This window comes from Microtus oregoni, unplaced genomic scaffold (assembly GCF_018167655.1).
Source record: "Microtus oregoni isolate MIOR12 unplaced genomic scaffold, Mior012 000023F_ref0000262, whole genome shotgun sequence".
Lineage (NCBI taxonomy): Eukaryota > Metazoa > Chordata > Mammalia > Rodentia > Cricetidae > Microtus > Microtus oregoni.
This window is the reverse complement of record NW_024543082.1, coordinates 18868196-18893749: the sequence shown is the minus strand read 5'-3', so window position 1 is coordinate 18893749 and position 25554 is coordinate 18868196. Positions and strand designations below refer to the sequence as shown.

Genomic DNA, 25554 nt, shown 5'->3' with positions numbered 1-25554 from the left:
CACATTGAATCTCATAGAAGAAAAAGTGGGAAATAGCCTTGAACACACGGGTACAGGAGACCACTTCCTACATATAACTCCAGAATCACAGACATTGAGAGCAACAATTAAGAAATGGAACTTCTCTAAATTGAGAAGTTTCTCCAGAGTAAAGGACATGGTCACTAAGACAAAATGGCAGCCTACAGAATGGGAAAATATCTTCACCAATTCCACATCTGACATAGGGCTGATCTCCAAAATATACAAAGAGCTAAAAAACTAGGCATCAAAAGAACAAATAATCCAATTAAAAAATGGATCATACATACACCTAAACAGAGAATTCACAATCTCAAATGGCCAAAAAATACTTAAGGAAATTCTCAGCATCCTTAGCCACCAGAGCAATGCAAATCAAAACAAATCTGAGACTCCATCGTACAGCTGTCAAAATGGCCAAGATCAAAAACACTGATGACAATTTATGTTCAGAAAGTATATGGAGTAAGGGGAATACTTCCCCATTGCTTCTCGAAGTGCAAACTTGTACAGCTGCTTTTGGAATCAGCATGGTGATTTCTCAGAAAATTTGGAACCAATCTACTTCAAGACTCAATAATACCACTCTTGGGCGTATACCCAAAGGGTGCTCAATCATAGCAAAGGACACTTGCTCAATTATGTTTATGTTCATGTCAGCATTATTCATAATAACCAGAACCTGGAAACAACCTAGATGTCCCTCAGTGAAAGAATGGATAAGGAAAATAAGTTACATTTACACAGTGGAGTACTACTCACTGGTTAAAAAAAATAACATTTTAGGGGCTGGAGAGATGGCTCAGAGGTTAAGAGCATTGCCTGCTCTTCCAAAGGTCCTGAGTTCAATTCCCAGCAACCACATGGTGGCTCACAACCATCTGTAATGGGGTCTGGTGGCCTCTTCTGGCCTGCAGGCATAGACACACACAGAATATTGTATACATAATAAATAAATAAATATTTTAAAAAAATAACATTTTAAAATTTGCATGCAAATGAAAGAATCAAAAAAAAATCCATACTGAGTGAGGTAACCCAGACCCAGAAAGAACATTATAATATGTACTGACCCATAAATGGCTTTTAAACATAAAGTAAAGAATAACCAGCCTTCAGCCCACAACCCCAGAGATTCTAGACAACAAAGAGAACCCTAAGAAAGACATAATATATAGGTCTGCCTAGAAAGGAGAAAAAAAACATCTCTTGAGTAAGTTGGGAGTACTAGGGGCAAAAGGGAGGGTGGAAGGGGAGTGAGGAAAATGTTAGCTCAAACAGAAACAAAAAATAAAAGTAAATTAAAAATATTGCATTAAAAGAGGAACTGCCATAAAAATATATCTTAATGTTTTAATTTAAGCTTTCACTTCTTTCTTCATCACTCAGCAAACATCACTGCTATTTCTTCCTGTGCAGGCTTAATCATCCAAAAGCATAGAGAATGCAGGTGAAGATAAAATAGGCAAAATGAGGAAGAAAAGTCAACTTTAAATCTGGTGAACTGAGCTCAATGTTGACTTCGAGGGACAGATTCACTGAGCCCATCCAGAGCTTATGGTGATTTGTGTTTAACTAGAAACTACTCCAGATGAACTCTGTAGGGAGGATCTCGGCTTTGAGGTTACTGATCTTCTTCACTATTTTGGCACCTGATGGGAATGGTAAGTGTGGCATTCTGAGACTGGACTATGATAATCCTCCTGGCTTTGTCTCCTGACTCTGGAATTACAGGTTTGTTGCAGGTAACATAGCCACTCTAATATTCATACTTTAAAACTTTTTTTATTTTCAATTTTTTATTTATTTTACATATCAACCACAATTCCCCCTCCTGCCTTTCCTTAGGCTTCCTCCTCCACCTCTTTTTTACCCCCTCCCCATCCACTCCTCAGAAAGGGCAGGCCTCCCATGAGGAATCATAAAGCCTGGTATATCAAGTTGGGGCAGGACCTGCTTCTCCTCCCTGCACCAAGGCATCCCAGCATAGGGCGTGAGCCCTAAAAAACCATCAAGCTGATTATTTTCAATAAGCAGGTTTTCTACAAATATCCCATGGAATAGACTGTTCTGTTAGTCATTATCATGAATTTCAGGACATGAAACTCCCTAAAATAAGTATTTTACTAAGATGTCTTCCTTGTCCCATCTGTAACATTGACACATATCAAAAAACAAAAACAAAAATCCAAGGAAGCAAGCAAACAAACAAAAAATGGGAAAAAATCTCTAAGAAGGGAAGCAGTGGGATCCAGAGTAAAGAGGAGGCACTGGACTCAGGTAGGAAGGGACAGTCCTCCGTTATAAGGGAATAAGGGATGAGTTGACCAGGATGCAGATCAATTTTTGGGTTGGTGTCATAGACTATGGAGTCTGTGTTAAAACATTTGAGGTAAAGCTGTTGGAAGTTACCGGTGGAGAGAGGGGCAAGATAAGGAGCAGAGCCCATGAAACAACCATTTCAAAGATGGCACAGGCCGGGCTGCTAGCTAAAGTGGTGGAACTCAGAGTTCTGCTTCACCAGAACCACAGATCCTAAGCAGACTGATCAGCATGAAAGCAAATTGACTTTTCTCCCAAGAGAAAAATACCAGTGTATTTCCTTCTATGTCAAAATGTATAAAATATAAGTCTGACATAAAATACAGAATTTAATAATCCATTTTCAACATTAAGAAAACATGAGAAGCATTTACATGAAGCAAATTTAACCATCTTCAGGTTTTTAAAAACTACTTACATATGTATTTAGTGTGTGTGTGTGTGTGTGTGTGTGTGTGTGTGTGTGCACCCAGGACACAGCACTTGTGTGAGGTCACAGGACAACTGGAGGAGTTTGTTCTCTTTTTCTACTTGGGATCCAGGTTTCAAGTTCAGGTCTTCTGCTGAGGCTGCATATGTCTTTACCTGCTGACTCATCTTGATGGCCCCTAACCTTCTTAAATGTAGAGATTTGTATTATGATCCAGCGAAAAATCAACTTTGATAAATGTACCTGGGTCACTTGAAAAAATACACATTATGTACATTGAAATTGTTTTTATGAATGTCTCTGGCTACAATTGGTACTATTATTAAAGTTCTGATTGCTTGGTCCATTTCTGAGGAAGAGGTTTCAAAACCTCCATGTATGATTGTGAAACCATCTATATGTCTCTTTAATTTAGTTAAATTTTGTTTTATGTGCTTTGAAGTTTCACTACTAGGTATGTACTTAATCCCAACAGTTAACACTGTACAAATTTTAAAATGACTAGTATTCCTTTGTGCTTTTGAATAATTTTCCTTTTATTATTATAGACACAGGTTTTTTTCCTTCCCTCTCCTTCCTTCCCCTCTCCCACGGTTGTGCAGTTAATAGTTTGCTGCCAGAAGTTTTTGGTATAGTTACATGGCATTTCACATTATCACCATCGATCCTGTAACTCCCTGTCAGACATGGTTAAAAGAATGACCCGTGGGGAACAGTGAGAGGCTCAAGGAGGAAAGGCAGGGGGCCTTTTACCTCAAGTGCATTTTGTTTCCTGGGTTGTTCTTGGATGTGATTTCATGACTCTATTGTTAAATGTTTATATTTAATTTATAAGACATGTTTATTTTTGTTGGATGTCAGATCATAACTACATGATTCACAAAACCAATTTGGTGACAGGATTGCTGAGTGCTGTCCTCAGGGGCCCCCGAATCTGGATATGGCCTTCTGCCTTGCTTTCATGCTTTCCCAGATACAATCTACAGTATGTGCCAGGCATTTGTATTTAAATTGGTCTGTCTTGAGAAAATTCTGGAAAAGGTCTGCTTTGTCAATATTTATTATGTGCTTACTGGCAATTATTTACATGTCTTTATGAACTCAAGCAGTCTTCCCAGGATCACTATTTCTTTGTTACATTAGTATATGAAAGTATACTCTTCTTTCTTTCTTTCTTTCTTTCTTTCTTTCTTTCTTTCTCTCTCTCTTTCTCTTCCTTTCTTTCTTTCTTTCTTTCTTTCTCTTTTCTTTCTTTCTCTCTCTTTCTTTCTTTCTCTCTCTCTTTCTTTCTTTCTTTCTTTCTCTCTCTTTCTCTCTCTCTTTCTTTCTTTCTTTCTCTCTTTCTCTCTCTCTCTTTCTTTCTTTCTTTCTTTCTTTCTTTCTTTCTTTCTTTATTTCCTTTTTGTTCTGGCAATGCTTAAGCATGCATGGGTAGCCTGTTTATGGCAGTTCTCCAGTTGTTCCTATCCTGGACTCTTTTGATATAGGGATGACAGGAAGTTGAGGTGATAATTAGGACCAATATTTTAGGGTCTCTTTGGAAAAAGGGCATAGACTCAAGTCTGGCTACTTCCTGTGGGCATGGGGCGACATGGGGGTGAGAGAGTTGGGTGTTGGTGGGTCCATGTTCAGTGGGAGTGTGACTGGAAAGGTATCCTGTTTGCTGTCATCCCGAAGATGCCAGACATTTGTTTCTTGACAGAAGTAAGAAGGCAGGTGTCTAGGAGGAAAAAATATTGTTATTATTGGCTCTATGAAATGGGGCTAGCCATGGGATGAGACATAATAGCAGAGGAAACCAGATTTTAGTTAGCAGGTGTCCTTGATCCAGAAGAGTCGGGAGGTGTCCTTGATCCAGGAGAGCTGGTACCAGTGAAGTCCCAGGAGTTGGTACAGGTGTTTTGGTGTTGTCCTGCGAGCATTTTGTAGGTTGTTATTGATGTAGGCAGCAGGAATAACCTGGAAAATATACTTAAAATGGGCTGGGATTAAAATTAAAAACCTTGGATTTTACCAGACCTGATTTTGGTGTAGTGATAGAACTTTTCCAGGTACCTGTAAGAGAACTGGAACAGATTTTCTATCTTGTTGTCATAAGTTAGAAGGCTATTAGAGGAAATTGGGAACTCTGAACCTCTGAAGGTTGAAACCTGTTAATCATGGACTATGAAGCCTGTTAAAGAACAGTACCTTGAGTTGTCAAATGCCTTTAGACAGATCTGGGAGGAATAGATGAGCAAAAAAAGAGACGGCTTTTGGCTAGCAGGCAATCCCAAGTCCTCTTTTGTCCTTGGAGAACATCAGTCTTTGAAGCAATATTTGCCATTAGCTGCTGAGTGTGAGAGGCCCTAAGATTTTTTCCTGTGAGGAAAAAGATTTACTTAACCTGTCTTGGCAAGATAAGTAGATGGATTCCCTGGGTAAAAGGTCTCTTTTTGCTTCTGTGTGGGTAGCTTTGCAAACCCAGAACAAGCCTGGGGATGGCAGGTCTTCTGTCTTCTTGGAGAAATCATAGGGTGCTGCAGAAGCTGGCATGTGTCTGTGCTAGAAGCTCTTTTATTGTTAAAATGCCATGATCTCAGAGCTATAAAGGCGCTTGAGAGCCAGGTACCATCACTAGGCATATAAACTAAATTTTTAGAGCTGTTTTATTCTGGAAGCACACATACACAAAACTTAAATTTACATCACAAAACCCACAGTTACACACTTATAGAAACACACTGTGGCCACATTATTTTAACAGAGAAACAGATAGGATAGCTATAGGCACCTGTATCAACTAACTAGGCATTGCAAGAGAAAACAGAAACATAAGGAGGTAACATTTTTTTGTAAAGTTTTAGAGTGGAAGGACGGGGGGAGGGGCGGGGGGACGGTGGTGGGGGGACGGGACAAATTTGCTGTCAGCAGAGAAGGGCGGGGCAGCAGTGGAGATGCCAGAGTGGTCTAGGCATGGATGACAGAGACCAGGGAAACAGCTATGGAGGACATAAGGGCGAGCACTTGGCCTGTGTCGGGACCCATTAGAGCCTTGCCCTCTACCAAAGTCGACAGAAGTTGGGGTGGAACTAAAGAGAGAGAGAGAGAGAGAGAGAGAGAGAGAGAGAGAGAGAGAGAGAGAGAGAGAGAGAGAGAGAGAAGGAAGCAGGGGTGGGACAAAGCTCATAGATGTGAATGAAGAAAGAAAGAAAAGTGGAAGAGGAGGGAAAGAACGGGAGCGCTATACTTGAAAAAAAAATGCAGGCTTTAGAGCTTTATTTGCTTTACATTAGATTGTTGGAATTTAAAAAGGTTCCTAAGTGCCCACTTAAGGACATTTGAAATCTGCTAGGCACGTACTGGCTTTGGGGGAGCCTAGGCAGTTTGGATGCTCACCTTACTAGACCTGGATAGAGGTGGGCGGTCCTTGGGCTTACCACAGGTCAGGGAACCCTGATTTGCTCTTTGAGCAGATGAGGGAGGGGGACTTGATCGGGGGAGGGGGAGGGAAATGGGAAGCGGTTGCGGGGAGGAGGCAGAAATCCTTAATAAATAAATAAATTAAAAAAAAAAGAAATCTGCTAGGAATTGCAAGGAACCCACTTTAAATGCATGCCTGTGACATGAGCCCATTACAGTGCGTCCACTGGAATCGCACTGAGTCAGGAAACCAGGGTACACGAGAAATTGACTGGGAACGTCTTCCATCATCCCCCAAAAAACTCATCTCAGCAGGAGGCCCAGCCTCTGCCCTGTGTGTCAGGCTTTTGGCACAGGCCTTGACTTCAACAAAAGCTGGAAAAGCAAACGGGTCACCCCAAAACCCTACCTGCTTGCAGTTTAAAAGGGGAACTCACCAAGTGAAGCAGAACTTGCCTGGCGGAGCAGGTGCTCAGGAAGGCCCATTTTCCAGCATGGCCCTGGACTCCAGGCCCTGTGGCCAGGCCCGCAGGAAAAATTAAGGCCTCTCGGTGGGACCTCCATCATGTTAAGAAAAAATCCTAAGATGGGAGGCTCCACCGGTGCAATGAAATCCAATTAGGTCAAATCAATCAAATTAAAATGCCCATCGTTTTATTAAATATGGTGCTCTCGGGTGGCAGAGCATATGGCGGGGAGACAGGAAAGCAGGAAGCACATGCAAACCCAGAACCACGTGTTCCTCCTCTGGGAACCTACTTAAATACCCTGTAGGAGTGGTATGCTGGGATTTGGAGTCCAGACCAATGCAACTCCCAGGCCAGGGGGCTGGGATAGATACCAGGGGCTGGGGTTATGCTCTCAACTTAACAGTTACTAATCTTTCCCATGTGTCTACTGGCCATTTGACTATGATCATTTTTGTAAAGTGTTTTCTCAAATAATCTTTCTAGTTTTTAAAAATGGTTTTTAATGTGATCGAGTAGTTTATTGAGAGTTCTTCATGAATGCATGTTATATTATATCTACTAATAATGATCCTATGACTTTTTTCTTTAGCCTGTTATTGCAATGAGTCTCTGAGTGTCCAGCCAGCCTTGTATCCCTGAGATAAATCCCACTAGTCATGGTTTATTACCCTTTTATAAGTTTGTGAATTTGATTGGCTCATAATTTGATGACTTCTAATCCTTGGCCTTCTAACTGGAATTTACATGCCAAATTACGATGTCCAGAACCATGCAGGACTAGGGAAATGAACCCAAAACTTTGTGTCGGCTAAGCAAGGACTCTACCTAAGTCCTCAGCTCTGGAAACTTCATGCACTGAGTGATAGTGCCATTTCCAAATGTGACATAATATATTTAATTTCTAAACAATATCTCGTTACTTTCCAAATTTTGTCACTTACTATGGAAGCTCATATACATTCTTAGCAGTAATGGGGAAGGGCTCTCTTTTCTCTGTATCCTTATCTGCATGTGTGTGGCTATTTCCCCTTTCTTTTGTCTAATTAAAATTTCAATGTTTTATTTAACTAAAATATTATTACAATATTTCCCACTCCCCCTCCTACCTACAGTCTGTAATTGTTTTCTAACTGGAGTAATATTTAATCTCAATGTGTTTTTAATTTGCATTGCTATGGTGGGTAGTCATATTGAACATTCTTATATGTTTATTGTTCACTTACACTCCTTTTTTGAGAATTGCCTGCTTGTTTCATTGACTCATTTGTTAATTGGGTCATTTGATTTTTTTTGTTACTCTTTTGAATTTTTAAATGTTCTCTGAGTTAGTCCTCCATTAGGTATATAGTTAGCAAAGATGTCTCTTTCATCCTGTTTTTTCACTCAATTATTTCCTTTGCTGTACAGAAACTTTCTAATTTAATAAAACCTCTTTTGTCAGTTGCTGGTCTTATTTCCTGAGTGACTAATGTCTTTATCTATTACTTTATCTCGAATGTTTCTTCTACTTTTCCCTCTAAGGGTCCAGAGTTTCAGGGCTCCTATTAATGTTTTTAATCCATCTGCAGTTGATTCCTCTATGAGGTGAGAGAGGAGTCTGCTTTCATCCGTCTACGTAAGGATATCTAGGTTTTCCAGCACTATTTTAAACAAGCGTGTCCTCTTCCAATACACATTTGTGACATATTTGGTAGAAATTACGTGGTTGCATTGCCAAGGCTGTGGCGCATCTCCACAGATTGGTGGTAAGGCTCTAATGCTGAAGATAACAATCATGTAACTCATTGAACATGGAGAAGTTGAACTGGTGCTTACCTAGAACCTGCACCCCTATTGACTAGTGTTCATGGTACTAGAACGTACTCTGCATGCGATCACAGGAGAAATGTAATAGTCCTATATGCAATGTCTCCATCAAATCCCTCCTTCCAAGGCTCAGTGATCTCTGCTGAAGAGGAAGCGAAAAGATTGTAAGAGCTGAGGAGGGAAGACACCAAGAAAACAAGGCCTTCTAGACACAGTGGGACTGACACATGGGAACTCATAGAGACCGTGACAACATGCACACACATGCACAGTCGTAACCCAGATGGGGTACTAATGTTGAGAAAGGAAGTGGACAGAGTCCCATTCCTAACCCAGAAGTTATCTCCAACTGAAAACCCCACATGAATGAAAAGTGTTTTACTCAAGAGAGTCTCAGGAGGTACATAAACTATACTTAAGGGCAGGTCCCAGACCCAGCAGTAGGTGGCCAACACAAAATAAACTCATTTGGAGTTCTCCCCCCACCTCTCGTGTGTGTGTGTGTTTGGCATTTTCTTTTAACTTTAGAGGCTTTTGCTTCTATATTATGGCATCTGGTTTTGTGTTTTTATGGGATTTCTTTGTGTGTGACACTATAACTACATGAATTTCTCGTGCTGTTTCTTTGGCATGCTCCCTCCCTTTTTTCCCCTGCTTATTTGCTTGTTTCCTCCAGTTCTGGTTTGTTTGTATTCTGCTGTTTTATTACTTTTAGAAGTCTGCTGTTTATTTTCTAATGAGAGAAAGCAGGAAAGGGTGTGCATTTGGGTAGGTGAGGGAGTGAAGGAGTTGGGGGATGGGAAACTAATCAGAATCTATTTTTACAAAAAAAATCTGTTTTCTTTTTTTTCTTTCTTCTCTCATACAGTCTCACTCCTGGGAGCCTTGTCTGACAATAGAAGATGGCCAGCTCAAGCTCGTATTCTCCATTACTGAGAGACTTCACAAGGGTCACTTTTAGTTTTCACTAGGCTTCTTTATCATCCTCCAAGTACCCTCCACTTCAGGTCATCTCACCAAGTACTCCATTCTTCCATTTCTTCCACCTGAACCCTCCTGTTCCTGTCTGCATCTTTGCCCTGTCCTCCAGTAAAACCTATCCTATTTCCCCTTTCCAGGAATATCTATGCACCCTACCTTTGAACTCCCTTCTTAATTAAATTCTCTGGGTCTCTGGATTGTGTTATGATTATCATTTTCTTAACAGCTAATATCTAGATATAAATGAGTACATATTATGTTTGTCTTTCTGGGTTTGTGTCACCTTACTCAGGATGATTGTTTTCCTAGTTCTATTCTTTTGCCTGCAAATTCCATAATATTATTTTTAATAGGTGAGTAATGCTCTTTTGTGTAAATGTACATTTTCTTTTCTTTCTTAAAAAATATTTTTAAAAACTATCTTTTCTTATTTTACATGCCAAATCCATTTCTCACTCCTCCTCTCCTCCTACTCCTTCCACCTTCCTCCCCCACCCCACATCCACTCCTCAGAGAGGGTAAGGCTTTCTATGAGGAGTCTACAAAGTCTAGCACATTGCTTTGAGGCAGGACCAACGCTCTCCCCGCCTATATCTATGCTCAACAAAGTATCCCTCCAGAGAGAATGGGTTCCCAAAAGCCAGAACAAGCAGTAGGAATAAATTGTGGTCTTATTGCCAGTGACCCCACAGTCTCCCAGCCATATAACTGTAACCACATGCAGAGGACCTAGTTTGGTCCTATGCTGGTTCTCTTGCTGTCTGGCTGGAGTTGGAGGCTTTCAATAGCTCAAGTAAGCTGTTTTAGTGGATGTCCCCATCATGGCCTTGACCTCTTTGTTCATATTCTCACTCTTCCCTTTCTTCGATTGGACTTTGGAGCTTAGTCCAATGCTCCACTGTGGTTCTCTGCATTTGCTTCCGTCAGTTGATAGATAAAGGTTCTATGGTGACATTTAAGATAGTCATCAATCTGACTACAGGACAAGGCCGGTTCAGGCACCCTCTCCACTATTGCTTAGAGTATTAGCTGGGGTCATCCTTGTGGATTCCTGGGAATTTCTCTAGTGCCAGGTTTCTTGCTAGCCCCTTAATGGCTTCCTCAATCAAGATATCTCTTTCCTTCCCCGATCTTGACCATCCCTTTCCCTCTAGTTCTCCTCTGCCCTCCTCTTTTTTCCACCTTCTCTTCGGCCGCATTGCCTTCTCTCCTTCACCCCCACACTCCAAATTTTTTTTTCAGGATATCTTGTCTGTTTCCCTTTCCCTGGGAGATCTATGTATGCTTCTTTTAGGGTTCTCCTTGTTACTTAGCTTCTCTGGGGTTGTGAACCTTATCCTTTGCTTTACAGCTAGTATCCACTTATGTGAGTACATACCATGCTCATCTTTCTGGGTCTGGGTTACCCCTCTCAGGATAGTTTCTTCTAGTTCCATCCATTTGCATGCAAATTTCAAGGCGTCTTTCTTTTTCCTGCTGAGTAGTACTCTATCACGTAAATGCACTACATTTTCTATATCCATTCTTTGGTTGAGGGGCATCTAGGTTGTTTCCAGGTTCTGGTTATTACAAACAATGCTGCTATAAACATAGTTGAACAAATGTTTTTGTAGTGTGGTTGAGCATTCTTTGGGTATATGCTCAAGAGTGTTATTGCTGGGTCTTATGGTAGGTTGATTCCCAATTTTCCGAGAAACTGCCATACTGATTTCCAGAGTGGTTGTACAAATTTACATTCCAATCAGCAATGGAGCTGTGTTCCTCTTACTCCACATCCTCTCCAGCATAAGGTAATATTGGTATTTTTGATTTTAGTCATTCTGACAGGTGTAAGATGGTATCTCAGAATCGTTTTGATTTGCATTTCCCTGATGGCTAAGGATGTTGAACATTTTCTTACATGTCTTTCAGTCATTTCAAATTCTTCTGTTGAGAATTATATGTTTAAATCTGTACCCCGTTTTTTAATTGAATTATTTGATATTTTGATGTATAATTTCTTAAGTTTCTTATATATTTTGGAGAACAGTCCTCTGTCTGATATGGGGTTGGTGAAGATTTTTCCGATTCATTAAACTGTTTTTTTTTTTTTCTTATTGACTGTGTCCTTTGCTTTACTGAAGTTTCTCAATTAGGAGGTCGCATTAGCCATGCTGAACATACCCGATCTCATCTGTTCTCAGAAGTTAAGCAGGGTTGGGCCTGGTTAGTAGTTGGATGGGTGTACAACATTTTTTTATCCATTCTTCAGCTGATGAGCATCTAGGGTGTTTCCAGTTTCTGGTTATGGTGAATAAAGCTGTTATGAACAGAGCTGTGCAAATGTCCTTGTGTTATGGTAGAGTAATCTTCGGGTTAGAGTAATGCCCAGGAGAGGTAAAGCTGGGTCTTGAGGGAGGTTGATTCCCAATTTTTTGAGGAATCACCATATTGATTTCCATACTGGCTGCACAAGTTTATACTCTAATTAGCAATGAATAAGTGTTGCTTTATTCCATATCCTTGACAGCATGAGCTGACACACTTTTATCTTGTATTTTACCCATCCTAACGGGTCTGAAATAGAATCTCAAAGGAGTTTTAATTTGTATTTTCTTTCTTTTTTATTGAGAAAAGGAGAAAAAAAACATAAACAAAAAACAAGTTTCCACCTCCTCCCAGCCTCCCATTTCCCTCCCCCTCCTCCCACCCTTCTCCCCCTCCCCCCACTCCTCTCCCCCTCCCTATCCAGTCCACAGAGCAGTCCGGGTTCCCTGCCCTGTGGTAAGTCCTAGGTCCTCCCCACTCCGTCCATATCTAGGAAGGTGAACATCCAAACTGGCTAGCCTCCCACAAAGCCAGCACATTAAGTAGGATCAAAACCCCGTGCCATTGTCCTTGGCGTCTCATCAGCCCTCATTGTTCGCCATGTTCAGAGAGTCCGGTTTTATCCCATGCTTTTTCGGTCACAGTCCAGCTGGCCTTGGTGAGCTACCAGTAGATCAACTCCACTGTCTCAGTGGGTGGGTGCACCCCTCGTGGTCCCGACTTCTTTGCTCATGTTCTCCCTCCTTCTGCTCCTCATTGGGACCTTGGGAGCTCACTCCAGTGCTCCAGTGTGGGTCTCTGTCTCTAACTCCATCCATCACCAGATGAAGGTTCTATGATGATATGCAAGATATTCGTCAGTATTGCTCTAGGATAGGGTCATTTCAGGTTCCCTATTATCAGCTGCCCAAGGAACTAACTGGGAACCTCATCTTGGGCACTTGGGAGCCCCTCTAGGGTCAAGTCTCTTGCCCACCCTAAAGTGACTCCCTTAACTAAGAATTGTGGTTCCGTGCTCCCCTATCCACCCTTCCTTTATCCCAATCCTCCTGTTTCCCCAAGTCCCCCCTCCTTCCCTTCTATCTTTTCTCTCCCCATCTCCCCTTACCCCCCTATTCCACCTCACCCCCAAGATCCCAATTTTCTCCCCGGCAATTTGGTCTACTTCCCTTAGCCAAGAGGATAACTATATGTTTTTCCTTGGGTTCACCTTCTTACTTAGCTTCTTTAGGTTCACCTGTTGTAGACTCCCTGGCCCTTATTTATGGCTAGAAACCAATTATGAGCGAGTACATCCCATGTTCATCTTTTTGGGTCTGGGACACCTCACTCAGGATAGTGTTTTCTATTTCCATCCATTTGCATGCAAAATTCGAGAAGTCATTGTTTTTTACCGCAGCGTAGTACTCTAGTGTGTATATATTCCATACTTTCTTCATCCATTCTTCCATTGAAGGGCATCTAGGTTGTTTCCAGGTTCTGGCTATCACAAATAATACTGCTATGAACATAGTTGAACAAATGCTATTGTCATATGATAGAGCATCTCTTGGGTATATTCCCAGGAGTGGTATTGCTGGGTCCAGGGGTAGGTTGATCCCGAATTTCCTGAGAAACCGAAACACTGACTTCCACAGTGGTTGCACAAGATTGCATTCCCACCAGCAATGGATGAGTGTACCCCTTCCTCCACAAACTCTCCAGCAAAGGTTATCCTTGGTGTTTTTGACTTTAGCCATTCTGACAGGTGTAAGATGATATCTCAAAGTTGTTTTGATTTGCATTTCCCTGATTGCTAAGGAAGTTGAGCACGACCTTAAGTGTCTTTTGGCCATTTGAACTTCTTCTGTTGAGAATTCTCTGTTCAGTTCAGTGCCCCATTTTTTAATTGGGTTAATTAGCATTTTAAAATCTAGATTCTTGAGTTCTCTATATATTTTGGAGATCAGACCTTTGTCTGTTGCGGGGTTGGTGAAGATCTTCTCCCAGTCAGTAGGTTGCCTTTGTGTCTTAGTGACAGTGTCCTTTGCTTTACAGAAGCTTCTCAGTTTAAGTAGATCCCATTTATTCAATGTTGCCCTTAATGTCTGTGCTTCTGGGATTATACATAGGAAGTGGTCTCCTGTGCCCATCTGTTGTAGGGTATTTCCCACTTTCTCTTCTATCAGGTTCAGTGTGTTCGGGCTGATAGTAAGGTCTTTAATCCATTTGGACTTGAGTTTTGTGCACGGTGATAGATATGGGTCTATTTTCATTCTTCTACAGGTTGACATCCAGTTGTGCCAGCACCATTTGTTGAAGATGCTTTCTTTCTTCCATTGTATACTTTTAGCTCCTTTATCGAAAATGAGGTGTTCATAGGTTTGTGGGATAAAATCCGGGTCTTCTATTCGAATCCATTGGTCGACTTCTCTGTTTTTATGCCAGTACCACACTGTTTTCACTACTGTAGCTCTGTAATAGAGTTTGAAGTCAGGGATGGTAATGCCTCCAGAAGATTTTAGTGTATAGGATTGTTTTGGCTATCCTGGGTTTTTTGTTTTTCCATATAAAGTTGATTATTGTCCTTTCCAAAGCTAACTTACACAGTTACAAAAAAATATTAGTAACCACCTGTGTCTTATCAGATCACCATGGATTAAAGTTAGAATTCAACAACAATGCTACCCCTAGAAAGCCTACAAACTCATGGAAACTGAACAGTCAACTACTGAACCATACCTGGATTAAGGAAGAAATAAAGAAAGAAATTAAAGTCTTCCTTGAAATCAATGAAAATAAAGAAACAACATACTCGAACTTATGGGACACTATGAAAGCAGTCCTGAGAGGAAAGTTCATAGTACTAAGTGCCCACCTAAAGAAAAAAGAGAAAGCACAAATTGGAGACTTAACAGCCCACCTGAAAGCTCTAGAAAACAAAGAAGGAGACTCACCTAGGAGGAGTAGAAAACTGGAAAGAATCAAACTGAGGGCTGAAATCAACAAAATAGAAACACAGAAAACAATCCAAAGAATCAATGAAACAAAAAGCTGGTTCCTGGAGAAAATCAACAAGATTGATAAACCCCTATCCAAACTAATCAAACGACAGAGAGAGAACACACAAATTAATAAGATCAGAAATGAAAAGGGGGATATAACCACAGATACAGAGGAAATTCAGAGAGTCATTAGATCTTACTACAAAAGCCTGTATGCCACAAAACTGGAAAATGTAAAAGAAATGGACACTTCTTTAGATAAATACCATTTACCAAAATTAAACCAGGACCAGGTGAACAATCTAAACAGACCTGTTGGTCGCGAAGAATTAGAAGCTGTTATCAAAAACCTCCCCACCAAAAAAAGCCCAGGACCAGATGGTTTCAATACAGAATTCTACCAGAACTTCCAAGAAGACCTAATACCTATACTCCTTAATGTATTCCACAATATAGAAACAGAAGGGTCATTACCAAATTCCTTTTATGAAGCCACAGTTACTCTGATACCAAAACCACTCAAAGACTCAACCAGGAAAGAGAACTACAAGCCAATCTCACTCATGAATATCGACGCAAAAATCCTCAACAAAATACTGGCAAACCAAATCCAAGAACACATCCGAAAAATTATCCATTATGATCAGGTAGGTTTCATTCCTGAGATGCAGGGCTGGTTCAACATACGAAAATCTATCAATGTAATCCAGCATATAAATAAACTGAAAGAAAAAAACCATATGATCATTTCATTAGATGCTGAATACGCATTTGACAAAATTCAACATCCCTTTATGATAAAAGTATTGGAGAGATTAGGGATACAAGGGTCATACCTAAATATAATAAAAGCTATATACAGCAAGCCGACAGCTAACATCAAATTAAACGGAGAGAAACTCAAAGCCATCCCACTTAACTCAGGAACACGACAAAGCTGTCCACTCTCGCCATATCTCTTCAATATAGTGCTTGAAGTTCTAGCAATAGCAATAAGACAACATAATGGGATCAAGGGGATTCGAATTGGAAAGGAAGAAGTTAAACTTTCGTTATTTGCAGATGATATGATAGTGTACATAAGCGACCCCCAAAACTCCACCAAAGAACTTTTACAGCTGATAAACAGCTTTAGTAATGTGGCAGGATACAAGATCAACTCCAAAAAACCAGTCGCCCTCTTATACATGAAGGATATGGAAGCAGAGAGGGAAATCAGAGAAATTTGTATTTTCTTGATGGCTAAGGATGTTGCATATTTCTGTTTTTCTTAACAATTTGAGATTCCTCTGTTGAGAATTTTCTGTTCAGATCTATACCTCATTTTTAATGGTTTATTTGGATTGTTGTTATCTAGTTTCTTGCATTTTTTACATATTTTGGACATTAGCCTTCTGTCAGATGTGAAGTTTGTAAAATTCTTTTTGCATCTACAGGCTGCTGTTTTGTCCTAGTGATAGTGTCATTTGCCTTACAGAAGCTTGTCAGTTTCACTAGGTCCCATTTATTGATTGTTTATCTTAGTGTTTATGCTATAAGTGTCCTATTCAGGAAAATATTTCTGTACCAGTACTATCAAAGCTATTTCCCACTCTCTTCTACTAGGTTTTCTGTGTCTGGATTTATGTTGAGACCTTTAATCCACTTGAACTTGAGTTTTGTATAGGGTCATAGATGTGCCTTCTTTTATATGCTGACATTTGTTGAAGATGCTTTTTTTCTTTCCAATGTGTATTTCTGGCTTCTACAGCAAAAATCAGGTGTCCCTAGAGTGTGGATTTATTTCTGGGTCTTTGGTTGGATGCCATTGACAAATTAGCCTATTTTTATTACTGTAATTTGAAATATGGGATAATGATTCTTCAGGAAGTTCTTTTATTGTACAGGATTGCTTTAGCTATCCTGGGTTGTTCGTTTTTCCATAAGAAGTTGAATATTGTCCTTTTAAAGTTTGTAAAGAATTGTGTTGGAACTTTCATGGGGGTTGCACTGAACCATTGGATTTAGTAGGATAACCATTTTTACTATGTTAATCCTCCCAGTCTGTGAGCATGGGGGATCTTTCTGTCATCTGATTTCTTCTTCTACTCTTTCTTTAAAACCGTGAATTTTTTGTCATACAAGGCTTTCATTTGTTTGGATGATGTCACCCCAAGACATTTTATATTATTCGAGGCTACTGTGAATGATATTTCCCCCTGATTTCTTTCTCAATCCATTTATCATCTATATAGGAGGTCTATTCATTTTTGGTTTTTGATAACCTTGTATCCAGATGGTTTCCAGAAAGTGTTTGTCAGCTATAGGAGTCTTGGTGGAATTTTTAGACTCATTTACTTGTACAATCATAACATCTGAAAATAATTTACTTAGATATCTTCCCTTTCTATTTGTATCGCCTTGATCTCCTTCAGTTGTCTTATTGCTCCAGCTGGGATTTCAAGTACTATATTGAATAGGTTTGCAGAGTGGGGAACTTGCCTTGTTCCTGATTCTAGGGAAATACTTTGAGTTTCTATTCATTTAATTTGATATTAGCTACAGGCTTGCTGTAAATTGCTTTTGTTTTGTTTAGATATGTCCCTTGTATTCCTTATTTCTCCAAGACTTTTTAAATGAAGAGGTGTTGGATTTTATCAAAGGCTTTTTCAGCATCTAATGAAATGTAGTTTTTTTTCTCTCAGTTTGTTTATATGATTGATTTCATTGGCTAATTTTCGTCAGTTGAACTATCCATGTAGTTCTGTGCTAAAATCTATTTGATCATGTTTGATGATCTTGTTTATGTATTCTTGGATTTCATTTGCAATTATTTGACTGAGTATTTTTACATCAATGTTTATGAGGAAAATTGGTCTGTAATTCTCTTTCTTTTTGAGTCTTTGTGTAGTTTGGGTATCAGGGTGAATGTGGCCTAGTAAAATGAGTCAGACAATGTTCTTTTTGTTTTTATTTTGTAGGATAATTTGAGGAGTATTGGTGTTAGCTTTTGTTTAATGTTTGGTAAAATTCTGCTCTAAAACCAGTTTCCACAATCAGCAAAAAGTACTCTAGAAAATTATACCCACATTGCCACAATGTGGATTATGGATATTTTTGTTTGTTTAGAGTGTTGGTTACAGGTTTTTCTGGATAATAATCAGGAAGAAAGCTAAACAAAAAAGATTAGATTCAGAGTTTTTGTTTTAAAAATAAAACAAAAGAGGGTAGTGCTGTGGGACAATGGTCTTGCCCACTGTAAATATTTGTCACTTGTATGGTTTAATAAAATGCAGATTGGCCAGTTGCCAGGCAGGAAGTAAAGGCAGGATGATAAGAACAGGAGAATTCTAGGAAGAAGAAAGCTGCAGTAGCTTCTTTTCTAAATTCCTCTGTGTGTGAATATTTTTAATTTTCTTTAGTAGATTTTTCTAAAACTTGTATCTTTTCTATAGAAAGTCCATCTAAGACTTGTATTCTACCAGCCAAATTTTTTCGTATTTCTTATTTATCGGTAAATCTGTCTAAAGCTTTTATCTTAATCAGTAGTATTTCTAAAGCTTATATCTTATCAATAATAGGCTTATATCATCAATAAAATTATCTTATCTGTCATAGTCATCAAGCTACATTTTTAAGGATAAAATATTAATTACCAAACTGATAGTAATTGAAATTGACAGTAGGTCAATTCCCTCTAAAGAGTATATCCCTTCATTTAGAGTTTACATTTTCATATCATCCATGGTAATACTACACAGGGTCCTCATGCCCTGCATTATGATAGTCCCCATTCTTAAAGTTGGAAATACTTTTCTTTTTAATGTTATTTAATTATTCTTAAAGGACTTCGCAGGTATCTCAGCAAATCTGCTGACTTCTCACTGTTTGTGATCGTTGTTGGCCAGCAAACTCAAGTCCCTCCACAATTCCCAAGCAGGAGCCTCCTTTCCCAGAGTCCTGTCAAATGGCAGCTGACTGTTGTCAGTGCTCATGCAGAGAAGCCCAGCCAGCAACTGCAGCAGAATCAGGTGGCATGACTTCTCTGTCCGTGTGGTCATGCCACACATTGACACATCAAATATTGGTTAAATTTTGGCCCTGTGTCTGCACCTTAATCAACTGCTATTTCAGCCAACAATTATTAGTCCAGAAATACCAGCCTATTTTGTAGCAGCCATTTGGGTGGCATCCTCGCAGAAATTCTGTTCCAGTGGGCACTTGCTCTCTCACTGCCACTAAAGGTTGCTTTAACTAAATATCTACATTCTGTTTATAAATCAGACTCAAGATTCAAAGGCTGGGTTGAAAACCTGATAGCTCAGAGTCTGGGTCACAAATGGATAACCTCTCCTTGCTGGTGTTTCCAAAAAGCCCAGTCCTTCTGCTCTTTCAAAACAAACAAACAAACAAACAAACAAAAATAGCTGTGTTACTCCAAATACCTCCCCATCTCTATCCCTCCTGGATGCCCTCTAAGACTCTATGATTACTTTTTGACAACTCGTTGGTAACTCAGTCTCTTGAACTATGGTTAATTTTATTGAATCAATGCAGATGCAAACTTCAGGTTCAAAGGGTGATTGAATATCCCCCAATTCTCCAACTGGAGAAAGGAGTTTAATCAAGTCAGCTCATGAATTATGCCTACTAGGCAAGGGGTTGGAAGAAGGCAAGCAGAGCTAGTCTACAAACTATTTGACAAAATAAGGTTGCTCATAAAAAGGAAATAATTGATTAGGATGTAATAAATCTATTTTTAAAAGATGTTGAGAAAGATGTTGACATATGATGATACAACTTCTAATTACTATTTTATAATCATTTAAATATTTAAAACTCTTATTTAAATATTTTCTAGAGTCAAGATGCTCATGTATGAATTGGATTCAAATGACAGAGAGGGGTTCATTACCCATGACAGAAGGTACTATTCTTATTTATCTTTGGCCAGCACTGAGGGAATGGAGAGTTCACCTTGCTTAGAATCGGTACCTAATGCTTTAGCTTCTGGAGAGACTTAGGAGGAGTGGAAGAATCTGGTGATGTGAGAGTTATGTCAGGAGGGACCTGAACGATGGTCTCTGCACCTTTGCTGTCTTAGAGTAAGAAAGGCTATGGTATTAGTACCCTCCCAAGTCTGTGCTAAAGAACCCTTCATCATTTATTTAGATGACCTTTATTTGATGAGACTTGGGAGGACCTGAGGACCCCAAAGAGGCAAGTGCCCCTGAAATGGTATAGTTGAGCTGGTTAATACAATGCTTATCAGAGTCAAGGCTCATTCACAGCAACTTCTGCTCCTGTTAAAGTGGTGACATCACTGAATCTTTTGTCACAGGTGACTATAACAGATAATTTGTTGAGTAATCACCACTCAGCAAACTTGTATCCATCATGCAATCTAGGTCAGTACACAGTCAGTGGGAAGTTTTATGGTGCAAGATGCATGCAGCCCACAGGCCTTGAATTTTCACATTAGAAGGTGAATAATATATTTAATTCTTATAGATTGAACATATAAAAACAAGAATTGTGAGAAAATTCGAGTATTTCTGGAATACATTCATAAGTCAAGCAATGCTCTTGTGTAATTTCATGTACGCTGCTGTGGACAGACTTAACACAGGTTTCCTTTTCCTGTTCTTTGTGTGTGTGTGTCCAGTTAGCACTACACTGTTTGTAAAGAAGGGTGCAAACGCTGTGCTGTGCTGCCCTGCTCTTCCAATGACAAAAGCAGTATTAATAATGTGGTTCATAGCCCCCAGAGGGCAGCCTCCTTGCAAAATATCCTACAGAGTTGATACAAAGGAGAACGATGAAACCAACTGTACGGACAGGAGAATCACCTGGGCATCCACACCTGATCAGAGTCCTGACCTTCAGATCAATGCAGTGGCCCTCGATCATGACGGGCTTTATTCATGTGAAATAGTAACACCGCAGGGGAATTTCCTAAGGAGACATGACCTCCAAGTGCTAGGTAAGTGACATGGTCACATATCATGCTATTTCAGGTCACCAGACTTTAGATAGAAACAGACGCCTTTGTAATTTAGGACCAGACTGAATCATTTTTCCCTTCCATCTCCACAGTGCCTCCAGCAGTATCCCTGCTTCCAGGAGAAAACAGAACAGCAGTTTGTGAGGCAATTGCAGGCAAGCCGGCTATGCAGATCTTTTGGAGTCCAGATGGGGATCACATCACTAAGCAGGAATCACACAGCAATGGCACCGTGACTGTCAGGAGCACATACTACTGGGAGCAGAACAATGTGTCTGTTGTGTTCTGCCTTGTCTCCCATCCAACTGGCAACCAGACTCTGTCCATAGAACTGAATCAAGGTAAGTGTCACCCCTTTTTAAGAATAAATACTTGATATTTAACTTGTTCTTTCACAAAAGAGAAGTATTCTAATTTCATTCTGTTTGTGACAAATAGTGTGGCTAAAGCTACCTAGAGGAGGGGAGAGGAAAGTCAAGGCAACTCAAACAGAAACCATGGAGCTGCTTACCAGCTCCTCAGACCTGTGCTACCATCTCACCTGCCCAGGGAGTGGGGCCACCCTTAGTGTCCTGGCCTTTTGGGAAGATCTAGGCTGTGTCAAGTGGATAGTTCATGCTAACTAGGACAGCAGATCCGCTTCAGACACTAGCAACAAGTTTTCAGTTATCACCTGCAGTTCTTATCAACTATCTATACATTCAGGATGTTTTCATAATCTATGTATCAGGATCAGTGATTTGGTAGAATGGTTCACAGAACTGAGGATGTATTTTTGCTTTATCTACCTCCCCTTTCTTTTTCCCCCCGACTGTCTGTCCCTCCACTCTGCTTCTCTGCCTGTTTCTCTGTCTTTCCCCCCTCTCTCTGCCTCTCTTTTCTGATGCTACTGTCTGTAAAGGTCGGTCCCTCCTACCCTCCCTCCCTCCCTCCCTCCCTTCCTTCCTTTTATGCTCCTTTTCCCTTAACAGAAATCCTTTCACATGAGCTGTGTGGGATGGTGTCTTCCTCGTGCCATACACTGAAAAATGAGGAATTAGGGACAGTTAACAGTTTCTTGAGGAGAGTCAGCTAGCTTTAAGGCTGTTGTTCTTCAAAGTCCCCAACTCAGGAGATTAAAGGGCAACATAAATTGAAGCCCGTGTGTTATAAAAACAAGGATCAAAAGTTGGTGGGATAACAAAGAGGGGTATGGATCTGGTAGGAGTTAGGAGGAGGAGTTGTAGGTGAATATGATCAAAATACATTGTATGAAATTCTCAAGACTTTTTATTACATAAAAAATTATGCCTTTCAAAGGTCTAAAATTTGCATGGAATGCCCTTAAGACAGAGGACTCAGAAGATCTAAGATTGAATTTACCCAAAAACTGTTTCCCTGAACTAGCTTTCATAGTCGCCAAAGTGCTGTGCAAGGTGCCCCAAAAGGGAAGCAATTGGTGATGCCAACTGTCTATGAAGATTATGAACCACAGCCATGACCAGCAAGTCTGGTCCATAAGGTTCAATAGTGGTAACCACATCTTGGCAACAACAAAAGCTGTCCAATTTTATTCAAGGCCCATTCAATAGGAGGTACTGGAAACCTAGCCAGCTACTCAAGGTTAGTGAGATCATTGATCTTAGAGAAAATGTACTACATCCCTAAGTTCAACTAGAGTAATGCTTATCTGAATTAAAAATACTCTTATGCCTACCAATAAGTGTGGCTCTTAACCCTTACCAAAGAAGTTTTCCGTTGTAATAGACAAAAACCATTATAGAATGTCACAAATGGTCAAAATGCAGAGAAGAGTGATCATAGAATGTCCAGTTCCCAAAGATACATATACAACATAATTACTATACCTAATATTCAGAGAATATTATAGAAGAGGGGGAAAAACACTAAAAGAGCCATAGGACCAGAAAATTTGCTATAAGTTTCTGTCTCCGCAATTTCCTGAATATAACACCAGTAGCACAGACACTAAGGTCAACTATTAATAATCAGGACCTCCTGAAATTGAAAAGTTTCTGTAAGGCAAAGAATACTGTAAATAAGACAAAACAGTGGCCTACAGAATGGGAAGAGATATTCACCAACCCCATATCTGACAGAGATCTAATCTCCAAATAAATAAAGAGCTCAAGAAACTAGACATCAACGAATCAAATAATCCATTTTTAAAAATGGGGTACAGACCTAAACAGAAAATTCTCTCTGTTGAATCTCAAATGACTGAGAAACACCTAAGGATATGATCAATATCCTTAGTCATAGAGAAGTGCAAGTCAAACTGACTCTGAAATTCCATCTGACACCTGTCAGAACGGCTAAGATTTAAAAAAGGAAGGACTGCTTATATTGGAGAGGATGTAGACAAGGGGAACAGCCTTTCATTGCTGATAGGAGTGCAAACTTTTATAGCCACTTTGGGAATCAATTTGTCAGTTTCTCAGAAAACTGGGAATTAATGTACCTCAACATCCAGCTGTATCATTCCTGGGCATATACCCAAAGGATGCTCAATCATGCCACAATGATAGTTGCTCAACTATTTTCATAGCAGCTTTATTTGTAATAGCCAGAATCCGGAAACAACCCTCAACCAAGTAATGGATAAAGAAAATGTGATATATTTACACAATTGAGTGTTACTCTTCTGTTTAAAACAATGAGAAACAGGAGATTTGAAGGCAAATGAATGGAACTAGAAAAGCATCAGCCTGAGAGAGGTAATCCACACCTAGAAAAACAAACATGGTATGGATCCACTCATAAGTGGATATGATATTAACTTTAAAATAAAGGATAATCATGCTACAATCCACAGACCCAGAGAGGGTAGATAACAAGGAGGACCCAAGGTCAGACACATGGATGTCCCTGGAAAGGGGAAATAGAAGGGATGTCGTGGGTGGACTGAGGGTGGGTGAGCATGAGCGCTTGAGGAATTGGTTTGGGGAGTGGGCGAATGTTGGGAATACTGAAAAGGTGGCTTTTGGGGATCAGGCAGAAACCTGATGAAAGGGTAACTCTCAAGAATTACAAGGATGATCCCAGCTAAGACTCCTAGCAATAGTGAATACATATCCTAAACTGGTCATTTCCTATGATCAGATAGGTGACTACCCCAAATGTTTGAATGTAATTGGATCCCATAATTACACAGAGAATAGCACTATAAGGTGTGGCTATGCTGGAGTGAGTATGGTCTTCTTGGAGGAAGTGTCTCACTGTGGAGGTGGGCTTTGTTTGAGGTTTCCTATGCTCAGAAACCGTCTACTGAGGCAACTGACTTATTGTTGCCTGCAAGGTGTAGGACTCTCAGCCCCAGTACCACATCTGCCTGCATGCTGCCATGCTCCCTGTTGTGATGAAAATGGACCAAACCTCTGAAACAGTAAACAAACCATTCTAATTAAATGCTGTCTTAATAAGAGTTGCCATGCTCAGTTTGTCTCTTCACAGCAGTGAAGACCCTAACTAAGTCATCCCTAGACTAAGAATTATGGATAACTAAGGGTTACTGAGAAGGGGGTGAAGTAGTCTTCTCCAGAGATGGCCCCCTAGTTGGTTATCCAATACTAAGTGTCCAGTTCTGAAATCATGCACATTCAAGCAACACTAAATAAACAAAGCGGATTGCATTTGCATATTGTATAAAAATAGGCAACTAAATCAATTCATAAAGAAGAGGCTAGGAATTTCAGAGGAAGCATTGAAAGGTTCGAGTAACTAGTAGGAATGGGTAGAAAAAATGCAATCATATTTTTATAAAAATGAATATAAGTTTGCATGAAACCTTCCTTATATAACTAGGAAGTATTAACAATACTTAGTGTGCATCTATTCACTGTAAAATATTTGTTAATGCCTATTAAGCACAAAAGGTGGACTAGGTTACTAAATTAGATCATGAAATAATGATACCTAAATATCATTTAATTTGAATTATAATTGATAAGGTTTGCTGGTTTTGGTATTCCCTAAAACATTAGGAGTACTGTAAGAGATTTTACAGCTGTTTGTCTTAATTCCTGAATTAATTAGAGCCATTATTGAACTGACTTGTCTTTTACCCTTGCCTGTAATTACAGGTATCACCAGCACGATGCATTCCCTGCTGACCATTCTTTATGTGAAACTTTTCCTTCTGGGGATTATTCTGCTCATCCTAGGATTTGCTTTCTTCCAGAAGAAAAATTATTTCAGGTAGGAATAGAAACTGAAATGTTAAGACTCCTTAGATGAAAACATTGTCAAAAGTTTGAGCTCACAATGGACTGGGAAGGTATGTTATATGACCCCATCATGGTTGTTCCTTCAGCTCTTCTAAAACACCAGGCCTTCTTTAAATGATGGAGGCCAGGCTTAGGTACCCACAGCACTGATGTTTGTGTTCTTTCTGGCTGGTGGGTCTCCACAGAAGCAGTAGAGGTATAAAAGCTTGCTGGGCAAAATAAAGGTTGCTGTTCTTCCACCAGAAAAGAAGACTCCATGTGTCAATCCCCACACCCCCCGCCAGTCTTGGTTATCCAGGCTGCGCTGACCACAGCACAGTTCTGAGGAGGGACATAACCTGGCCTTCTCTTTCAGGAACCAGTGGTAGAAATGAAGTTGCTGGAACTTTATGAATTTATTTACAAATTTCTTGACTCCCATGGGTTTCTGTTTATTCCTGTTTAATTGTATTTTATAATATTTGTTTTTGTTTATTTCTAGAAAATGAAAATCTAGCTTTCTGAAGCTCATTAGTCTGATGACACAGTACAAGAAAACAGCCATTTGCAATCACCTTTCTCACTGACATCCAGCTTACCTGCTCCTGATGTCTTCATGGTTGTTAGAAGTCATATGTCAGCT

At 39.9% G+C, this 25554-nt stretch overlaps 1 protein-coding gene across 1 annotated transcript; it reads left to right on the top strand.

Annotated features, from left to right (window-relative positions):
* The first annotated feature begins 1612 nt into the window (after nt 1-1612).
* On the top strand, nt 1613-25420 carry LOC121461613 (cell surface glycoprotein CD200 receptor 2-like). Its single transcript, XM_041672707.1, has 6 exons — nt 1613-1685; nt 18549-18733; nt 20214-20685; nt 20799-21047; nt 24789-24903; nt 25414-25420. Exons 1-6 carry the CDS (start codon nt 1613-1615, stop codon nt 25418-25420), a joined length of 1101 nt encoding a protein of 366 aa, XP_041528641.1.
* Nucleotides 25421-25554: the final 134 nt, after the last annotated feature.

Coding starts and splice junctions, on each gene's coding strand:
- LOC121461613 (XM_041672707.1), top strand. CDS start 1,613: ATGAACTCTGTAGGGAGGATCTCGGCTTTGAGGTTACTGATCTTCTTC. Junction 18,734..20,213: donor AGCAACTGCAGCAGAATCAG/GTGGCATGACTT, acceptor TAATTCTTATAG/ATTGAACATATAAAAACAAG. Junction 20,686..20,798: donor ACATGACCTCCAAGTGCTAG/GTAAGTGACATG, acceptor CCATCTCCACAG/TGCCTCCAGCAGTATCCCTG.